Below are 19,487 nucleotides of genomic sequence, written 5' to 3' on the forward strand. Positions count from 1 at the left end.
CACACTCACCAAGCAGCTTTTTAAGGTGTTCAGACTTTCAGCATCCCTTCAGGGCACGAAGAGCAAAGACAACAGGCAGCTGTCCACTCAGATGATGTTTCCTCCTTCAGAGTCTGTCAGAAACTCTGAACAGTCTTCAACAGTGAAGAAGAAACAAAGTCTTCTCACCAGTTTCCTGCTCTGAAGGAAACATCTTCTCTCTTCATCGTGGGCAGCGAGACCAAACTCTTTAGAAACACATTTCTCAAGTCAACAACTAAAGAAATGATCCCTGAGAGTAAAGTCTTGGTTTGGTCTGGATGTTTGTCAGGGTCTGATATCTGCAGACCAGGACTCTGACTCATGGTGGACTGATGTGGACTGATGTGGATCACACAGACCGGCCTCCAACGATCACAGCTTCATCACCAACGAGCCTTTTATTTTGTAGAGGAGCTGATTGGACAGAGACGTTAACTTCGTCCTGCGTTTCCTTCCAAATGTGTCAAAACTGAAGGTCGAACAAATCTGGAGCCAGTTGAAGAAGAAAAAAGGACATTGGCTGGCCAACATGATGAAAACCTGACTGATCCACATCAGTCCACCATGAGTCAGAGTCCTGGTCTGCAGATATCAGACCCTGACAAACATCCAGACCAAACCAAGACTTTACTCTCAGGAATCATTTCTTTAGTTGTTGACTTGAGAAATGTGTTTCTAAAGAGTTTGGTCTCGCTGCCCACGATGAAGAGAGAAGATGTTTCCTTCAGAGCAGGAAACTGGTGAGAAGACTTTGTTTCTTCTTCACTGTTGAAGACTGTTCAGAGTTTCTGACAGACTCTGAAGGAGGAAACATCATCTGAGTGGATAGCTGGGTTTTCTAATGTTTCAGGGTAATTTTTTTTTTTTTTATTGAAGCTGTTTGGTTTAACTGTAACTTCCAGCTGAGATGTCTAAAAAAACTAAAGTGCCAGCTAAAAGTCTTTTAGAAAAGCAGTGAGTTCCAGCTCCTACCTCAGTCATCACTGTGTTATCAATAACTATCAGGATTATTCTGACCTGATTACAGCAAAGCAAAGAGGAAAGTCAAACCAACATGGAAGTCTCAGAAATGACTCTGGAAAAACCCATTTCAGTGACCAATGAAGCAGAACAGCAGATATGACACTGACAGAAGTCAACAGATATTTATCTTTAACAAACATCAAACTGAAGTGTCCACTCAGATGATGTTTCCTCCTTCAGAGTCTGTCAGAAACTCTGAACAGTCTTCAACAGTGAAGAAGAAACAAAGTCTTCTCACCAGTTTCCTGCTCTGAAGGAAACATCTTCTCTCTTCATCGTGGGCAGCGAGACCAACCTCTTTAGAAACACATTTCTCAAGTCAACAACTAAAGAAATGATCCCTGAGAGTAAAGTCTTGGTTTGGTCTGGATGTTTGTCAGGGTCTGATATCTGCAGACCAGGACTCTGACTCATGGTGGACTGATGTGGACTGATGTGGACTGATGTGGATCACACAGACCGGCCTCCAACGATCACAGCTTCATGATCTGACCTGTCAGACAGAAAACATTTTGGTCCACTTCATTTCAAAATGTGTACAACAGAGCAAAACAAGTCCGTGATTTGGGGGATTTTTTTTTTCTGTGATAAGTGGTTATTATGCAACACATGGTTTTTCCATGACTCATCTTGCAGTTGTGTAGCTGTGGCTGGACTTGCCTGTACCTAGTCGTTGTCTGTTTGGGGATTAATGTCTCGTTGAGGTTTACTCAGTTTGGGTGATGTTAAAGGCTGCCCTTGAACCACCTGATCATGTGATTTCAGTTTGTTGTGTTGTGTCCAAGTGGGTGTCCTCACAGCACAAAGGGAAGTGGACTGTGTTGGCATTTTAACTCATTCCCTTAAACTCCAGAGGGGTTTTTTGGGAGCGTTACTCTCGTGCCTAACTTCTTCCTCTGTGTCACGAGTCCACTGGAAGGTGTTGACATGCACGAAGATCCTCGTCGCTCCAGGCAGCTCATTTCCTGTGGATCACCTTCATCACGACTCAAATCCAGGCCTAAGTGAAACCACATCAAGCTGTGGAGACAGTTCAGTTACACAAACAGCCTGAAACACCAGCTCCTATCTTGTTGTCATAAACAAGAAGTTATTGATATGACTCGCTGAGGAAACAACAGAAAATGCACTAAGTGTGCGAAAACATATCAGCTGATGATTTCACGTCTGATCTGTTTCGGGGGTTTTGTGGCTGTGAGCCGTTCCTACAGATATGTCTTATAACATTAAAACACCTTGTGTTGGAAATACAAGAAAAGCTGCAGCTCTTCGAGGAAAACAGGAAGTAAACAGCCAGTGATGCTAATGCTAAGAAATGGAGAAAGTGCACAGCTATGGAGTCAAAACAATGGATGTTGCATTAGAGAACTCCATGCAAACATTTAAAACTGCATCTCTCCGATGACCGTCACAGGGTGACACCCCTGGCTGCAAAAAGAATTGACAGATTGAGTTGAAATCTATAGGAAGATGTTCCTACTTGTCACTTACTGGGTCCACCCACAGTTCAGCAGTTTAACAGGTTTTGTTAACAAACACCAATCTGTCCACTCAGATGATGTGTCCTCCTTCAGAGTCTGTCAGAGACTCTGAACAGTCTTCAACAGTGAAGAAGAAACAAAGTCTTCTCACCAGTTTCCTGCTCTGAAGGAAACATCTTCTCTCTTCATCGTGGGCAGCGAGACCAAACTCTTTAGAAACACATTTCTCAAGTCAACAACTAACGAAATGATCCCTGAGAGTAAAGTCTTGGTTTGGTCTGGATGTTTGTCAGGGTCTGATATCTGCAGACCAGGACTCTGACTCATGGTGGACTGATGTGGACTGATGTGGACTGATGTGGATCACAGAGACCGGCCTCCAACGATCACAGCTTCATTGCTGACTACCATCTTTTTGTGTTTAACTTAATCAGACAGACAAACACTACTCCACCAATCTGTGGCCAACCAAGCTTTTATTCATTCAGGTCATGGCTGCCATGTCTGAATACATTTCCCGATGACCTGCAGACACATTAAAAGGCCTTCAATTGGTGAACTGTACTCTGTGCTTTTGCAGCAACAGTGGAAACATCAGAAAAAGGCTGCAGGACCTGATTATTACCAAATTTCCTAAAAGTCTTCCTTTTTGAAAAACATGTTGCCACTGATTGCAATTGTGGTCTGTGGCATCAGCTAGTTCCTGTATCACATGAAATCAGCTTTTTTTCACTTTCACTTTGAGTCACGTTAACTGCCACTCCACAAGCATGCATGTTGCATCAACATCTACGACGCTTGTGCCATTAGAGAAAAACATTATGTCAACAGAAACCCTTTTTCTGTTTGTGCTAAGGTTAAAACACAAACCAGTTCCTCTTTTGTGAAAACAGATGTCAAAACTGCTCCATGAAGGAAACACAAAGCTGACCTGACGGCCGTTAGAGCACAAGATGATCTCAATCATATAGAACTTTCAGCCTTGGTAAAATATAAATAGGTGGATTTTAAAAAAATCAGCCCGTCAAATTGTCACACAGGAGAAAGTTAGCTATAGACCGTAAACATGAAAAACACCAGAGACGGTTTGTTGTGCACAGATAAACACAACGGAGTTAAATTTAGGATTTTTTACGTCTCACCTGGTAGAACCGGTACCATGAAAACTTGGACCTGGTTGCAGCCGTCCAGGTTTGATTTCCAGCTGTGGCCGTAGGCTGCATGCCACCCCGTCTTTATTTCTCTCATTGTGTTTGTTAAATTACATGCAAAATGGCTGAAAACAGCCAGAGAATGAACTTCAGCATCTGTATCATGGCTGAAAAGGACCGAACAGCCTGCTGCAGAACATCATGACACGACTTCAGACTCCTGATCCTGTGAGGCCTGAATTAAACGCTCGCTAAGAGCTGCAGGTGTTCCTGTTAGATTATCTGGATCAGATGTGTTTTGATAGAGCTGTAAAATCATGTTTATTCAGCTTTTAGAGTAACATGAGCTTTAAACACAGCCAGCCTGTGTGTGAGAGGTGCAACAATCCAACTGATGATATATAAAAACTGAAAATGAAAAATGTGTGGTGCTGTGGCTGAGTTTCTCATAAGACTAAAACTGGAGTTTTATTTGCAGGTAAATTTGTGGTGCAAACTTTATTCCTCTTTCTAAAATTGTTTGAGAAGTATGAATTTATTTGAACCACAGTGTGAGACAGTCGGCTTTCATGATCCTGACCGGATTTGAGAACCACAGACTCAGGAAATGCTCACAGGTACATATATGCAAAGCAGTTTCTCATTGTGTGACTTCACCAACGAGCTGACGTCCAACGATACTTCAGCTTCTCTTCGGTTCAGTGTTCAGAGACAAACAGACCGCGGACGCCTTCAGGAGCAATGTGTTCCACCATTCCCGGCCATTTTCATCGCAGAAGCTCCAAAAGAGAAGGTGAGAAGCTCAAACGATCGAAGACGATCCTACAGATCACAGAGGTGAAAGAGTGACTTAGCTTACAATCATAATAATCTAAAATCAAAATTGGAGTGTGATGTGTTTCAGAAAACATGAACGAAACTAAAGTATTTCATAAGATATTTGCATGAAAAGTCAAACAAATCGAACACAAATCCAATTTCATTGCTTTATTTATCATACAGTTGCAAGAGAAAAGGTATGTGAATCCTTTGGGATTACTTGGATTTACATTGTTGAGCTTCAGTTGGCGGAAAGATGGTCTTAAGGTTTCCTGCAAAATGTCTTTAGAAACTTGGGAATGAATTTTTCCGCCGACGATGACGATCCATCGGGCCTGGAGGCAGCAAAGCAGCCCGCTCTCACAGTCATCTTTACAGGATGACCACGCCGAGGGAGAGTAGCAACGGTGCTACAGTCTGTCTGACACATGAGCATCAAGGCTTTTAAATACTTTCCAGCTTCATGCAAGCCAGCAATTCTTGATCGCAGGTCTTCTGAGAGCTCTTTTGTGTGAGGCATGGTTCATGTCAGTGGCGTGTTTTTTCTAGGGCAGGGCAGCTTTAACCAACACATCCAATCTCATCACACTGACTGGACTCCAGGTTGGCTGCCTCTCGGAGAAGCCATTAGCTTCAGGGTTCACATATTTTTTCTTGTAACTGGACAGGACAGTGCATCACTGTATCTTAGCACATCTGAACATAAGGGCCTTTAACCAGCAGGGAGAAAAGCATTTGTCCTCCTCATTTACATCTATTCAAAACCTCTTCATGTTGGTGCCACCTGCACTCAAAGGTCAGTGAGGGCTTCAGGGTGACATCAGATATCCCACATTTTAATCAGCACCATATCAGAGGAGAAGGTCCTGAGTGTATCCAAAGGTCAATAAACATTGAAGTCATTTAATGTTCTGACTTCTGTGGTATCTTTAAAGCTGTTTCTCAAATATGATCATCTTGGTTTTCCTCAGTATCAGACTACAGTGACTCGCGCTGATGTTTTACCAACCAAATGAACCATTTCCCGCTCTGTGATTCTCATCCTGGTGATATGGAGACATGAACGGCGAGCAGGAAGTCTGTCATTAATTTGGGAGACATCCTGTCATAAATGTTGAGGCTGTAGATTTGGACATGCTGTTGGTGCCAGATGAAAAGTCGGAGGATCCCTAAAGTCAGTAGGATTCCTCCTTCAGGCTCCATCTTTACAGAGTTTCATAAAAGCAGTCCACGAAATACTGAAAAGTTTTCTCTCTCAAGAAGTCCAACATTGCCCTAGCTCCGGCTTTCACTTCTAAAAAAAGCCCAGAGCGTGCCTCTGTGTGTGTGTCTGTGTGTGGGCGGGTTTTCCCTTCATTAGACTTTTTTCATGTGGACCATCTGAGGTGGGATGGACTTACTGTTGTCTTAAATAGAGCGTCTAACTCTGCAGCAGTACGTCTCCCTCTGCCAGCAGCTGTGGGGTAAGTGATGTCCTCTGGAAGTTAGACAGAAAGACGGGACATGAACACTTTAGGATAGCTGATTAGAAAATGACCGAACCGCTGAACTTTGAATGTGTGCAAACTGTTCGACTAAATAAGTGCGAGTTCAGTTTGATCATGATTTCAGTCGTCCATATTATTGATTAATAACAATGAAGTATGTTAGCGGACATTTGTGTTTTTATTGCCCGTTATTTGGCTGTCATTGTTTTGTCTAATGTTATTTGAAGTTCCTCTTACTTTGGATTCTTTCCCTTTTATTTATTGTTCATTTAGATTTGATTCTGTTTTGTCTAATTTGAAGACTGTATCTTATTTATTCCACACTGGATTATTTGTTTGGTTTTATTTCTTTGTTAAAAAGGAACTTTTTTATTCCAGATTCTTTTGTGGATTTATATTTTTCTTTTTCATCTTTCACGATTTTATTTTATTTCATTGGCAAAAGAAACTAAAATCGCTTCTTTGGGAGATTATTTTGAAAATAACACCGGATGTTGTGCTAAGCTAAGGTTTTACTGACTAGCTAGTTGGCAAATACTTTGAAGCCCTTTTTTATGTGAAATTTGCGAAAAGAAATAGGCCATTGAAGATTATTTTGAATATTTAAAGAAGTAATTTTAGTATTTAAAATGGTAATCAAACCAAAATAAAGCGGCAGCACCAACAAACTTACGTGTTTCTTGGTTAGCCTGAGATGCTAGCACACTTCCGGCTGTCACGTGTTTTTGTTTTTCCGGGATCGTCGTTTATTCGGTGTTTTCTTCTGCAGACTTTTCGGCCTTTCTCTCGGTTCATCGGTCCCGTTTGCCCTCCCGGACTAAGATGCGGACCCGGTCAAGCTCCACAGAACCAGACGGGTGCAAATGCAACAGCCTGCCCGGTCAGGCGGCTCGACCTGCGGCCCCCTGCTGGCTCAAACTGCCCAGACTGTTCCGGAAGCCCCCAGTCCAGGACACCATCAGACCAGGACACCCCTCCACGACTGATGGAACCCCCCCGGAGAAAGAGGAGCAGCCTGCTCCAGGTAGAAGACTTCTGCTGTCATCCTCACAAGATGAAAGCTGCACTGTAGAGTTGTGTATTTATTCCAACTTAAAATACAGTTTCAGTGAGAATTAGTGAGACTAAAGCAGAAACATAATTAGATTAAAAACTGAGGGACTCATCATAAACTCTACTTTTTCTGTGACGTTTAAACATTAACGTCTGCTCCCTCTTTGATTTTCTCTCTCAGTGATCCTCACATTCGAGCAAAACCTCGAGAGGCAGCACTTCCACGAGGCCAGCCAGCTGTTGATAGACAGAGAGGAGCGTCTGTTTGAGGACACAGCTGAGGTGAATGAACTTTCATCAGATCAGGAGGAAAGCGTAAACAAGCTTTCTGCGGACTACAGAGCCCTGGAGGGTCGCGTCCGACAGACCCTGATGAACAGTTTCTATGTCAGCACTGAGGCGCTGACGTCCGCCGTGCAGGCCGTCCTCCTGCAGGACAAGCAGGACCAAATGTGGAAGCAGAAGGGCAAGACGCCCCCCAGTTGGAGGCCCGGTGCCTGGAAGGAGCTCCACGACACGACCCTCTACAGAATGCTAAAAGATCGTATACACAACTCCACCACGCCCCCACTCGCCAACCAGCAGGAGCAGTCGTCCGTCACAACGGACATCCACACCAAGGGCAGGCAGCTGAAGGACGATCTGCTGCTGGTGGTGGGTGTGGTGAAGACCTGCTACCCCCCAGAAATGGATATCTGTAATTTTTACGCCAAGCAGTACCACAAAATATTCAGTTCCAAACTCAGAAAGATCGCAGACTTTGGTCTTGAGGACAAGGACTGCACTTTCCTCCTGCGCTGGGTCAACGAGTTTTATCCAGGGTGAGAACATGAATTCTGTCAGTCATTGTTTTTCATCTGATTTTGGAAGCTGAACGGTCCACATTTAGGATATACCGTCATTCTTCTTCAGATGATTTTAGTGCCGACATTCAGGATTCCAAGAGGATGATGATTCCTGTCGTTTTGGTGCAAATCAAAATGGTTTACAACCCGATAATGTTGGAAACTAATTGAGTTTAGCCACCTCAAAGAACTAAACTGCAGTTGTTGTCCATTTTTGATAGCCTGGTGACCTCAAATGTGATCTTATCTGGAATCGCAAACAAAATTAGCAAAGCATCCTCTTCCACTGTGGAAATCTTATTGTACTACGTGATGAAAACATCCTTTTCATCTGAATCTGAACTGACTTCTGTTCTGTCAGAATCCTCGAAAACCCGGAGTTGGCCAATGAGATCGACGTGGAGTCGCTGGGAAAGCTGCTGCCTCAACATTTACTGGAACCACTGGAGGAGCAATACCTGAGCAAACAACAGGTGAGCGGCCTATTTTGGTTTGGTTTGTTTCGTAGAGATTAGGCACCCGTAGCTGCTTTTCATTTTACCTTGTTCTCAAACGTGTTTTTCACAGATTTCAGTAGGATAATCAGAATTTAAAGATAAAGAATGAAATGTTTTACACAGAGCGAGCTGATGACTTATATCAGCCGCATCCTGGAGGAAGAAAAACAAATATGGAGTAACGGAGAGGAGCCGAAGAGAGAGGACGACTGCTACGTCAGCCCTGTGGCCTATGACATCATTCAGGTACAGCGTCAATACGAGGCTGACAGGAGATGCTTTCATTCAGTACTTTGGGATTTTTAAATGTTGTTTATTTGTGTTTTTAGTTCATCAATGGTATGGTGACGTCATCTGAGAAAGTGGTGGGAGATCTGCAGAAGGCCCAGAGAATAACCAGCAAACTGAACAGTTTAATGCAGAGGTAACAAACCTGACAGCTTTCCTCCACACAGTGTTGTTTTAAAATCCATTTTTCATTCACACTCGACCAAATAAAAACACAGTGAAACTAAAAATCCACACACAAACTCCCTGCAGCTTCAAGATGTTCCAGGAGGAGGTCATGAAGCAGAACAAACCCAACAGTAAAGCCACCATCAAGGCGACACTCGGCTGTGTGGAAGAGTTCAGGTACCTCTCTGACATGATCCTGGTTGATATGACAGCAGCATGCCTGACTGTGGGCTGATGGGAATCCTGTTGTTTTTCTGCAGCGATGTCCTGTTTAAGCACACTCATCTGCTGCGAGAGGATGTGCAGCAAAACTGTTTGCTTATCCTGAAGGAAATGAAGGAAGCTGCTCATACATATTTATTAAGTCCTGCACACGAGGCCCTCAGGGTGAGTTTGTCCACTGACTCTGTTCTGTTAATCCAGATTTTATTAAAAAACAAACGCATTGTTGTGGACGATCGAGAGTTAATTGTTGTGTTTCTTCCTCAGCCACAATACCGCAAACTGGGAACCAATGACTGGCTGAACCAGCCGCTGTTCGACAGGCTGCTGCTCAGCATTCAACAGGAGGTCGAAGAACTTCAGGGGACAAAAGAATCCTGTCACAAGGTGAGATGGCACGAAGCACACCGAATGGTTTCAAACTAAAGAAATCATTTCCCTCACTCTTCTACAAATCATTAAATTACCACCAAACCTCATTTATTTCAGACAGCCAGTTTGTAAAGTAGCCAGTAGTGTGTGAATTGTTCATGATTCATGATAAACAGTCCAGTAAATCAATGTAAAATATATAAGCATACATGTTTGGAACAAATAAGTAGAAATTTCTGTTTTGATAATTTGTTTGATTTCAGGAGCTGATTAGCCAGTTTCATCAGGAGGTGACGGTGGAGTATGTGAAGAGGCTCCTGAAAGGCGAAGTCAAGCTGAAGGACAAAGAGCGGCAGTTTCAGGCCTACACCACTGTGAGAGACAACGCAGAGAGTTTGCACAAATTCTTCATCAAAATGGTGAGATTTCACTTGGTTACGATGCTGGTTTACTTTCCCGTTAATGTCAGGGACGTTAGAAGGAGAGATCCATGCCAGGTAAAAATGGGAGTGAATTTCTGGCTCGGAGCTAAGGAGGGTGGGACTAATGTTCAAAAGAACTCCAAATTAAAATATATTCAGAAACCCTTGGAATAATTTCCCATAGACTTCAATACAATCTGACTTCTTTTAACAACCAGTGGAGTCACCCCCTGATGCTCAGTAGATAGGATGAAGCTTTAAGGCTTCACTTCACAGAGCCAAATGTTTGCGTGTACAGCCTGGTGACATTATTCACGATATATAAACAGGAACAGACAGAAAAGTGATTCTCTTACTAAAACAAACAGCGTGTGGAAATTTACCACTATGTTAAAATCCTGGAAAAAACCGGAGCTGGTGTTGAAGGAAAGCCTCCTTTCCTGAGTTTTAGAAATCAGCACGCTCTTTTCACACGTGGCAAGAAAGCAGGCGAGCTCAGGCTGTGAGTAACAAGAAGAAACTCCAGAGTAGGAACCCCCCTGCTGTGACCGCTCACAGTAAAATCCACCCCACAATCACATGGCTGATGTGTCTGCAGGGCTCGAAGGAGGGCTGGCTGAAGGAAATCCTGATCAAGATTGCAGAAGTGCTGAAACTCCAGGACCTCCCTGCCATCCAGATGCAGGTCGCATCGCTGGGAAGCGCCTTTCCTGACATGAGGTGAGATTTTTCACAAACAGAATTCTAAATTCAGGAAAGCACAGTTGTCATTGTCGGAGGTCTGAGGTTAACGTGGACAGATGGGAGGAGCTTAAACAAAGATAAACAAGCTGACGGGACACAGGAAGCCAGCTGAGCCAAGGCCTCTCCAATATGCTCAGATGTTTCCGGCTGCAGCATGATATTATGAACTCCGACTCATTTTTCGAGCAGAGCTGCCAAACAACATTGGCCCCTTTTATCAGTGTCAATGAGAATAATGCTGATAAATAGAAACTGAAGAAGCCAGTGAAGCTTTCGGAGTAAAGAGTCTCTGGAGATCAGGTTATTTTCAAAACCTCCAGGAAATTCATATTTTTAGATGAAAGCAGGATGTTTCCAGTAGAAGCAGAACAGAAGAAGAGATCAGATCTTTTTTTCTCCCTTCAGAGAAAAGGACTGAGAATGAATGAATGAACAGTCGTCACACTGTTGAACTCTCCCCCCACAGTGAGAAACACGTCTCTTCTCTGCTGAAGCTGAAGACGAACGTGTCCAGAGCCGACAGGAGGACCGTCAAGGCCACTCTGGCGGACACTTTGAGGGAAACCACCATCGTTGGCGCTCGTTCGTTTTTCTCCAAAGTCCAGGTTAAATGATCTGTAGCCTGAGATGGCGAGATCCTTTTAGTCGTGTTTATGTCAGCTGAGAGGTGAGCTGTAAAGTGAAATATGTGCGAGGAGTATAAAGACTTCAATTGTGCTTTGAATGTAAATATAATAAATAAGTTACTCCGTCTGGATGTGCAGATGATGAATGTACGAACTACAGCTGACTTTAGAGTGAATAAGGTCCTTTTCCACTGCAAACTCTTTTTGTGTTTTTGGTTTAAAAAAGATGGGTGTATATATTTTATGTGTACAATACAGGGAAAAATCAAGCTCTATATTTTTATGTTCTCCTGCTATTTGATGTACAGATTAAAAACAAATGTAAATTAAATTAATAAAAATGTTTTGGTGAAATATTTCTGTGCGTTTTATAATTTCCTAAAAAGCAGCAGCCAAAAGTGTTTTGATGGCATTTTCCCACAGCTGCAGGTCAAAGGTCAGGGCTGATAATGACTCCCTCCTTCAGGCGCAACTTACCAACACTTGGAACAATTCTGGGAAATAATAGTTTTCCTGAGGGAGGCCACTCGCGACACGCGGGCCTGTTTCATGTTTATTATTACTAAATTATAACAGTTACTATTGGCCTTCCCTGAAGGTCGGGGGGCAGGAAGTGACTCTGTGGGGGGGCAGTTGCTGTAAATTGCTCCCGTCATGTAGTTTGTTTCCTGAGAGTCTGTGTTTTGGTGTTGGAGGAAGGATGTGCTATCAGCTCCCTTTTAACATTAAAGGCTGAAAACTGCTGTTTTCCACTCTGACTCTTTGATCGCACTGTTTGTTCATGTGAACCTTTTACTTTCTTTATTTAAGATTGGTTTTTCCATTTCTGTGTTGTTATGGCTCTCTTCCACATCAGATTCCTGAAGCATCTTCTGATTGAATCACTCATTCATTATCCCCAGAGGATGAATCCTACTGACTCGCACAATCCTTTTTTTTAACTGTGTGATTTCCATTTTTAACCGCAGTTGCAATGTTTCTTCCATCAGCACTTTTTTAACAAGCCCAAAAAAAATTCTGATATTTACTGGTTAGATGTCGACCTACTTCAATTTTAGGCCTAAAATGTTCAATAAATTTAAAAAAAGTAACTAAAAACATAAAAAACATAAGATTTAGAACAGTTTTGCTTTAAAAGTCAAAAATAATTTCCTCCAGTCGCTTCCAGTGTGTTAGAATAATCACAGATTATTTATGCCTTTAGTTTGGCCAAAGTGAGCAGTTTAATTTAAAGATGGAAACAAAGACAAGTTTTTATCAAACGTCTCGAGATGCCTGAATTTTTTGGTGGGACGGCTTTAATTCCTGGATCATAAGAAGACCATGAAAGCAGAAATGGTGCATTAGATGATGTGAGGCTCTCTCTAGTGGAGCTTACCGGTGCTACAACAAATACACAAACACAATTTTCCTTTATACTTAAAACTGCTGTCACATTTAGAGTTTATAAAAACAATCAGCATTAAAGTAAAACAGTAGATAACAGAATGTTGTTCTTGAAATAAAGCAGAATGAAGACGAATAACGTAGCACAGTGCAAAATTTAGACTGATTAAGAACCTCAGATCCTCACATCAAGATTTTTTTTCCTCATAAATAATAAAAAAAAATCTATTAGTAAGCAGCACTTTTATAAAAAAGAAAAACTTTTTTTACAAAGCTGTTCAAGTGTCTCGATGTTTTCAAGTTTACAAATGACATCAAATAAATAACATAAAATAAAATGAGAATAACATCCAACCAGCTTATGACAATTTCAACGAAGGAGAACTATTCGTCTTGGTCAGTGAAATTGTAGGTTTACAGTACTAATAACCAAGACAAACGAGAGGAATACATCCAAAAGTGCCTTTCTAAACAGAAAACAAATGAATTATCTTCACTCTTTTTTCATCTGAGCTGAACAAAAGTCTGCCATCACAGTGTAAACAATGACAGATCGATCCTCAGCTCAGAGGGGAGGTCACGCTGACTCCTGTTGAAAAAGTCATTCTAATCTCTGAGAATATCTTAACCAGCTCTTCTGCTTGTATTCATCTAAAGATGGATCCTGAGGGGAAACATCACAAAGTGTCTGTTCCGTCCTCTGTGGAGTCTTCACCCGACAGGAAGGCAGGACACACAGCGGGACCAGGAAGGGCCGCACCTGAGACGGTGCTCCGCATGGGCCGGGGGTTGATGCTCCCGAGGGAGGGCGTCCATGACCTCCACGACCTCCTGACTACGAAGACCCTTCCATCTCAGCAGGCAGGGCAGGAGCTCCATGTCCTCCTGAGAGCTGAGGACAAAGACAGAGGAGGTCAGTGTCTGTCTGTCTGTCTGTCTGCCTGCCTGTCTGTCTGCCTGCCTGTCTGTCTGTCTGTCTGTCTGCCTGTCTGCCTGTCTGTCTGTCTGTCTGTCTGTCTGTCTGCCTGTATAACTGTCTGTCTGTCTGTCTGCCTGTCTGTCTACATAACTGTCTGTCTGTCTGCCTGTCTGTCTGTCTGCCTGTCTGTCTGTCTGTCTGTCTGTCTACATAACTGTCTGTCTGTCTGTCTGTCTGCCTGTCTGTCTACATAACTGTCTGTCTGTCTGCCTGTCTGTCTATATAACTGTCTGTCTGTCTGTCTGTCTGTCTGTCTGTCTATATAACTGTCTGTCTGTCTGTCTGTCTGTCTGTCTATATAACTGTCTGTCTGTCTGTCTGTCTGCCTGTCTGTCTACATAACTGTCTGTCTGTCTGCCTGTCTGTCTGCCTGTCTGTCTGTCTGTCTATATAACTGTCTGTCTGTCTGTCTGTCTATATAACTGTCTGTCTGTCTGCCTGTCTGCCTGTCTGTCTGTCTGTCTGTCTGTCTGTCTGTCTATATAACTGTCTGTCTGTCTGTCTGTCTGCCTGTCTGTCTGTCTGTCTGTCTGTCTGTCTGTCTGTCTGTCTGTCTACATAACTGTCTGTCTGTCTGCCTGTCTGCCTGTCTGTCTGTCTGTCTGTCTGTCTGTCTGTCTGTCTATATAACTGTCTGTCTGTCTGTCTGTCTGTCTGTCTGCCTGTCTGTCTGTCTGTCTGTCTATATAACTGTCTGTCTGTCTATATAACTGTCTGTCTGTCTGTCTGTCTGTCTGTCTGCCTGCCTGTCTGTCTGTCTGTCTGTCTGTCTGTCTGTCTGTCTATATAACTGTCTGTCTGTCTGTCTGCCTGTCTGTCTACATAACTGTCTGTCTGTCTGCCTGTCTGCCTGTCTGTCTGCCTGCCTGCCTGTCTGTCCGTCTGTCTGTCTGTCTGTCTATATAACTGTCTGTCTCCCTGTCTGTCTGTCTGTCTGTCTGTCTGTCTGTCTATATAACTGTCTGTCTCCCTTTCTGTCTGTCTGTCTACATAACTGTCTGTCTGTCTGTCTGTCTGTCTGTCTGTCTATATAACTGTCTGTCTGTCTGTCTGTCTGCCTGTCTGTCTGTCTGCCTGTCTGTCTATATAACTGTCTGTCTGTCTGTCTGTCTGCCTGTCTGTCTGTCTATATAACTGTCTGTCTGTCTGTCTGTCTGTCTGTCTGTCTGTCTGCCTGTCTGTCTATATAACTGTCTGTCTGTCTATATAACTGTCTGTCTGTCTGTCTGTCTGTCTGTCTGTCTGCCTGTCTGTCTATATAACTGTCTGTCTGTCTGTCTGTCTGTCTGTCTGTCTGTCTGCCTGTCTGTCTATATAACTGTCTGTCTGTCTGTCTGTCTGCCTGTCTGTCTATATAACTGTCTGTCTGTCTGTCTGTCTGTCTGCCTGTCTGTCTGTCTGTCTGTCTGTCTGTCTATATAACTGTCTGTCTGTCTGTCTGTCTGCCTGCCTGTCTGTCCGTCTGCCTGTCTGTCTATATAACTGTCTGTCTGTCTGCCTGTCTGTCTGTCTGTCTATATAACTGTCTGTCCGTCTGTCTCTCTGCCTGTCTGCCTGTCTCCTGTCTCTATAACTTCCTGTCTCTCTGCCTGTCTGCCTGTATAACTGTCTGCCTGTCTGCCTGTCTCCTGTCTCTATAACTTCCTGTCTCTCTGCCTGTCTGCCTGTCTGTCTGCCTGTCTCCTGTCTAACTGTCTTTCTGTCCTGTGTTCCTGACGTTGTTCAGGGTTCCAGTTTACCGTTTGGTGAGACAGTGATCCTGAATGGTCGCACTCGTGATCTTCAGGCCTTCGATGTTGTCGCAGTTTAATATTTCTCTGATTTGCAGCAGCAGGAAGTTCCACTGTTGGACTCCAGGAGCCTGATTCCCCAAAACACATACAGCTCAGGAACTGTTGATGTGATGATGAGTATCAGTGACGGTGAACTCACCAGGTCTGACATGCAGCTGTGAAGAAATTCAGCGTCTTCAGCGACTGTTTGTTTTATATTGTGACTCCAGTTTATCTTCAGCTTCTTCTGGCTCCTCTGGACGAGATGTCTGACGTAAAGACCAACGACCAGCTTGTAAATCTCATCCACCACTTCCTGAGAGCCGCAGAGAGACACAGTTTGAGGTAAGTTCCACCATAACAATCGAAAATCACTGGCACACGTAGGAGTCGAGATATTTCTTTACCGTCTGCTCTTCCCTGAGGTACTCCAACTTTGGGAAATGCTCGTTTATGGCAGTGCACAACATGAACCGCTTGTCTTTGGATTTGAAGTACTTTTTAAGGTGACTCTGCCGGAAACAGACAGACACACACATACAAATATAAATGCTGCTTGTCAAAGGTCATGATGCTTCATTTTAAAGTTTGGACCCTTCACTTCAGAGAATCTAGGACTTTTTTTTTTATACCTTGGCGATGTGAGTGACAGCGTCCTTCAGTAGATTCATGGTGAACTCCTCCATGTCTTCGAGTTTTCCCTTCATTTCGCTCAGCAGGAGAAGTTGGACACCGGCGCCTTCAGTCTCCAAGAACAGCCTGATAGGAAGTAAACTTAATCAACTTTGTCTGCAAATAAAAATAAATAGATAGAAATGCTCAGGTACTCACTTGAGTTCTCTGCAGGTTCTCAGAGTCTTGAGGAAATGGATCGTTTCCAGTTTGTCCGGCTCAGCTTTTTTCTCAAGAACCTTGATCTGTTCAGTGGAGTAGCTGCAAACCGGAGAACATTCAGCCTGAATAATCCAGTTTACGTGGTTTCGTTCATGACAAAGGGCTCAGATGGTCGACTCTCACCTCCTCATGAACCTCAGCAGCTCCCGGAAACAAATGTCTTTCACAGGAGGAGTCAGGTCTGCAGAGATGTTCTCTGCCGCCTTCTTCATGGCACTGATGCACTGAAATGGAGACAAACACACAGGAAGAGCAGATGTTCGTTTACAAAACCGAGGAAAGGAAAATCATCTTTTCTGCAGCATCTATTCACTTCTTTTTGATTCAAACTGTCGTGTTGGGTTGATGAGAGGCCACAGCTGCGACGGAGTTTTCAAAGTACCTGAATAGTGTCCACGTAAAGACTGACGTAAGCTTCCTCACAATCACAGTTTTCTTCAGCTTCTTCATTTTGCAGGATTTTCTCCAGCGACCTTTGGACGTCTGTCTGCGGACAAAAGGAGACAGACACACGATGAGCTGTGTCCCCAACAGACAAACATCAGGTGTGGGACGGATTCTGGACACTGCAGCTGCTCTCTGAGAAGAAGTGGGCATCAGTTTTTCAGCGCTCAGTATAATTCCATAAAATTCAACACACGGGGTTGAAATTGTGCAGTTTTTAACGAGGTCTTATTATTCTTACCTGCACATTTTCCAGCAGCTTTCCCTCTGCCTTTTTTTGCCATTCCTGGAACAGCACCAAATCCACTTTATTCAAAGGATCCAGCTCTTGAACCTCCGGATGGTTGAGTAGGTCTTTACTGGGAAAGTACCAAACATGCAACAGTGCCGACATCAACATCTCTATCTGATATTCCCGGTGTAGTAAAGGTGGAGTAAAGGTGTGGAGAGGTACCTCAGGTAGACGTGTTGGGCCCAGTACATCAGCTCGAAGGTCTTCTTGGCCGAGGTGGCGTCCTTCAGCAGGACGCTCAGGTGGTCAAATGTCTGACGATGGTAACAGTTAATCAGACATCCGGCCAACCCCAACGGCTCCAACAGCTGACCCAGCCTCACCAGCTCATGGAGGATTACGTCCTTCACCTGCTTCAGGTGCTGGCAAAGCTCCTGGTCCAAAGGTGGTGGCTTTGGAAAGTTCCGGGACACTGAGGTCCAGATGAGGAAAACCTTGTTCTGGTCCAGGACCTTCTGTCCGGACTTTGGTTCGATAGTCACCCAGCATCTGTCCTCAAAGGCGTCGGTGATGGGAACGGGGACTCCGCCCAGAAGCTCTGCCAGCTCTGAAAGGGGGATATCCCCGTTTCTCTGCAGAAGCTGTCCTCGGAGAGTCGTCCTCTGGGTCAAGGTGCTGTTGTACCTGTTGTGTGCCTGGTCGTATTCTGTGAGAGGGGACATTCATTTATATCACCAGAGATACAGAGAAGCAGAAATCACACCACTCGCTCTCCATCCTCCATCCGCCACCTGCTGAACTCTCCTAACTCTCCTTTTGTCTCAACCCGGGTCGATGGCAGGTTTGTTCCACAGTGTGGCAGCATTGAAATCAAATCAGAGCGCAGACAGTAACAGTGTGTTACAACAACAATTATCACCGGAATAAAAAGGGTGTGTCGCTCGCTGTTGGGAATTCCCTGCAACCACACACACACCAAATATCAAACACACCATTTGGTCTGCAGGCTCACATTCAAACATGTTGTCTTGATCATTTTTATATGTTGTGTTATATCAGAGACTGATGCTTTTTAAAGTGTGAGACAGCGGAGAATTTCTGTACCTAACACACACACACACACACACACACACACACACACACACACACTGATGTGCATGCAAAGACAGACAATACTAACTATTCTTATATTTATTTATTCTTATTATTCTTAAATATTCTTATCTTCATATAACTGACAGTTTGAAAGGCAATAAGCAGAACCCAAACAGAACCAATGATCGGATCAGACTCTTACCGTCCTGTGTGTTGTTATTGATGTGTTTGATCAGAGGAGACTTGCTGCCGTTCCTCCGAACTTTGTTGCGTCCTTTTTTAAAAAAGCTCATGATGTCCATTAGAATGACTCGTTGGAGCAGCGTGTGAGATGTCTGAGCACGACGTCTCCTGGATGTGTTGTGTCTGAATCAGCACTCCTGAGCAGCCTTTTATGGGCGGCCCAAAGGACTTTCCAGAACTGCAAGATGCTTTCACTTTCCACCAAAGCAGAGAATTCAGAGTGCAATGTTGTGTGTTATGGGTAGAATTACATCATCACAACAACAAATAATAATAATAATTATAATAAATAACACTGAAAATGTGTTAAGTGCATAATTTCACGAGAATGTAACTTTTGAATACGTTTGTACAATTTTCATACATCTGATTGGAGTTCATCTGCAGGAATGAGCTGAATCACATCGACCCAACACAAAATGATGGACACAGAGCACAACGTCACAATTACACTCAAACACACAAAAGCACAAGCTCCTTCAGGCTCAGCCTTAACAAAAGAAAACATGAATATGTGAGTAGGTAAGTGAGATGAAATACAAAGAAGTCAATCTTGGCAGAACTGTCTTTGCGTTAACACACACACCTGCACACACACAGACATGTGAGTAGATACACACATGTACACATTAATAAAACATACACCTACAGACAGGCTGATCTTTGGACTACAAACTGGAGGAAACCTTCTGGAAGGGATAGAAAATGAGATGATAGATAAAAATCTGTGGCACATTTTAAGGCCGACCAGTTTTCTTCCTGGACTTGGAACAATCACATGGACAGAAATGTGAAAAATCTGTGATAATGTCGCTTGTTGTGTTTAGTTTGATTCGTCTGCTTTGACCATCCTGGCTGAATAAAAAGTTTCAAAGTCAAGCACACTTAAACAACAAGGAACCATTTTTTCTCAGCAAAACAGTCACTTATGTATACAGACTCATAAATAATAATAATCATTAGTAGTAGTGTATGTTTTAATGGCTTTGGTGTTCTGCTGTAACATGACAATGAGGCGGAGGCGGTGTTTGCTTGGATCACATTATCTGCAGGAATAATAGATAGCATGCCATTGAACTGAGTCATGGCCACACGAGGAAAGTACACACTTACACTTCGATTTCTTTACATTCACTGAGTTTTTCCGAACAATTTAACTGAAAAGGTTCTTTTCTTCACTGTTGTCTCGTCTAAATGGTCAAGAAAATGGATTAGGAGTTTGT

At 43.4% G+C, this 19,487-nt stretch overlaps 2 protein-coding genes and 4 pseudogenes across 3 annotated transcripts; 2 read left to right on the forward strand and 4 right to left on the reverse strand.

The window, feature by feature from the left end:
- Positions 1-82: 82 nt before the first annotated feature.
- LOC115036467 (uncharacterized) lies at positions 83-287 on the reverse strand (annotated as a pseudogene).
- Positions 288-642: 355 nt separating this feature from the next.
- LOC115036469 (uncharacterized) lies at positions 643-847 on the forward strand (annotated as a pseudogene).
- Positions 848-1,196: 349 nt separating this feature from the next.
- Positions 1,197-1,401, reverse strand: LOC115036464 (uncharacterized; annotated as a pseudogene).
- Positions 1,402-2,590: 1,189 nt separating this feature from the next.
- On the reverse strand, positions 2,591-2,795 carry LOC115036471 (uncharacterized; annotated as a pseudogene).
- Positions 2,796-4,358: 1,563 nt separating this feature from the next.
- Positions 4,359-11,691, forward strand: LOC115035860 (tumor necrosis factor alpha-induced protein 2-like). Of its 2 annotated transcripts, none has more exons than XM_029493889.1 (12): positions 4,359-4,469; positions 6,752-7,006; positions 7,217-7,856; positions 8,242-8,353; positions 8,501-8,623; positions 8,707-8,801; positions 8,918-9,010; positions 9,094-9,220; positions 9,323-9,442; positions 9,691-9,846; positions 10,448-10,569; positions 11,060-11,691. In XM_029493889.1, the coding sequence occupies exons 1-12, from the start codon at positions 4,418-4,420 to the stop codon at positions 11,205-11,207; spliced, it is 2,043 nt and encodes a 680-aa protein (XP_029349749.1). In that variant the 5' UTR covers positions 4,359-4,417; the 3' UTR covers positions 11,208-11,691. The 2 variants fall into 2 exon arrangements, with proteins under 2 accessions (XP_029349749.1, XP_029349750.1); XM_029493890.1 differs by lacking the exon at positions 4,359-4,469 and adding an exon at positions 5,936-5,958 and having other exon boundaries at positions 11,060-11,690.
- An 808-nt stretch (positions 11,692-12,499) lies between these two features.
- Positions 12,500-18,367, reverse strand: LOC115036085 (exocyst complex component 3). Its single transcript, XM_029494193.1, has 11 exons — positions 18,224-18,367; positions 17,149-17,632; positions 16,936-17,053; positions 16,633-16,737; positions 16,374-16,474; positions 16,188-16,289; positions 15,989-16,115; positions 15,764-15,868; positions 15,517-15,672; positions 15,324-15,445; positions 12,500-13,497 (listed from the first exon to the last, which is right to left on the reverse strand). Exons 1-11 carry the CDS (start codon positions 18,321-18,323, stop codon positions 13,317-13,319), a joined length of 1,701 nt encoding a protein of 566 aa, XP_029350053.1. The 5' UTR covers positions 18,324-18,367; the 3' UTR covers positions 12,500-13,316.
- Positions 18,368-19,487: the final 1,120 nt, after the last annotated feature.

The sequence above is a fragment of the Echeneis naucrates genome, chromosome 22 (genome assembly GCF_900963305.1).
Source record: "Echeneis naucrates chromosome 22, fEcheNa1.1, whole genome shotgun sequence".
In the NCBI taxonomy this organism is placed as follows: domain Eukaryota; kingdom Metazoa; phylum Chordata; class Actinopteri; order Carangiformes; family Echeneidae; genus Echeneis; species Echeneis naucrates.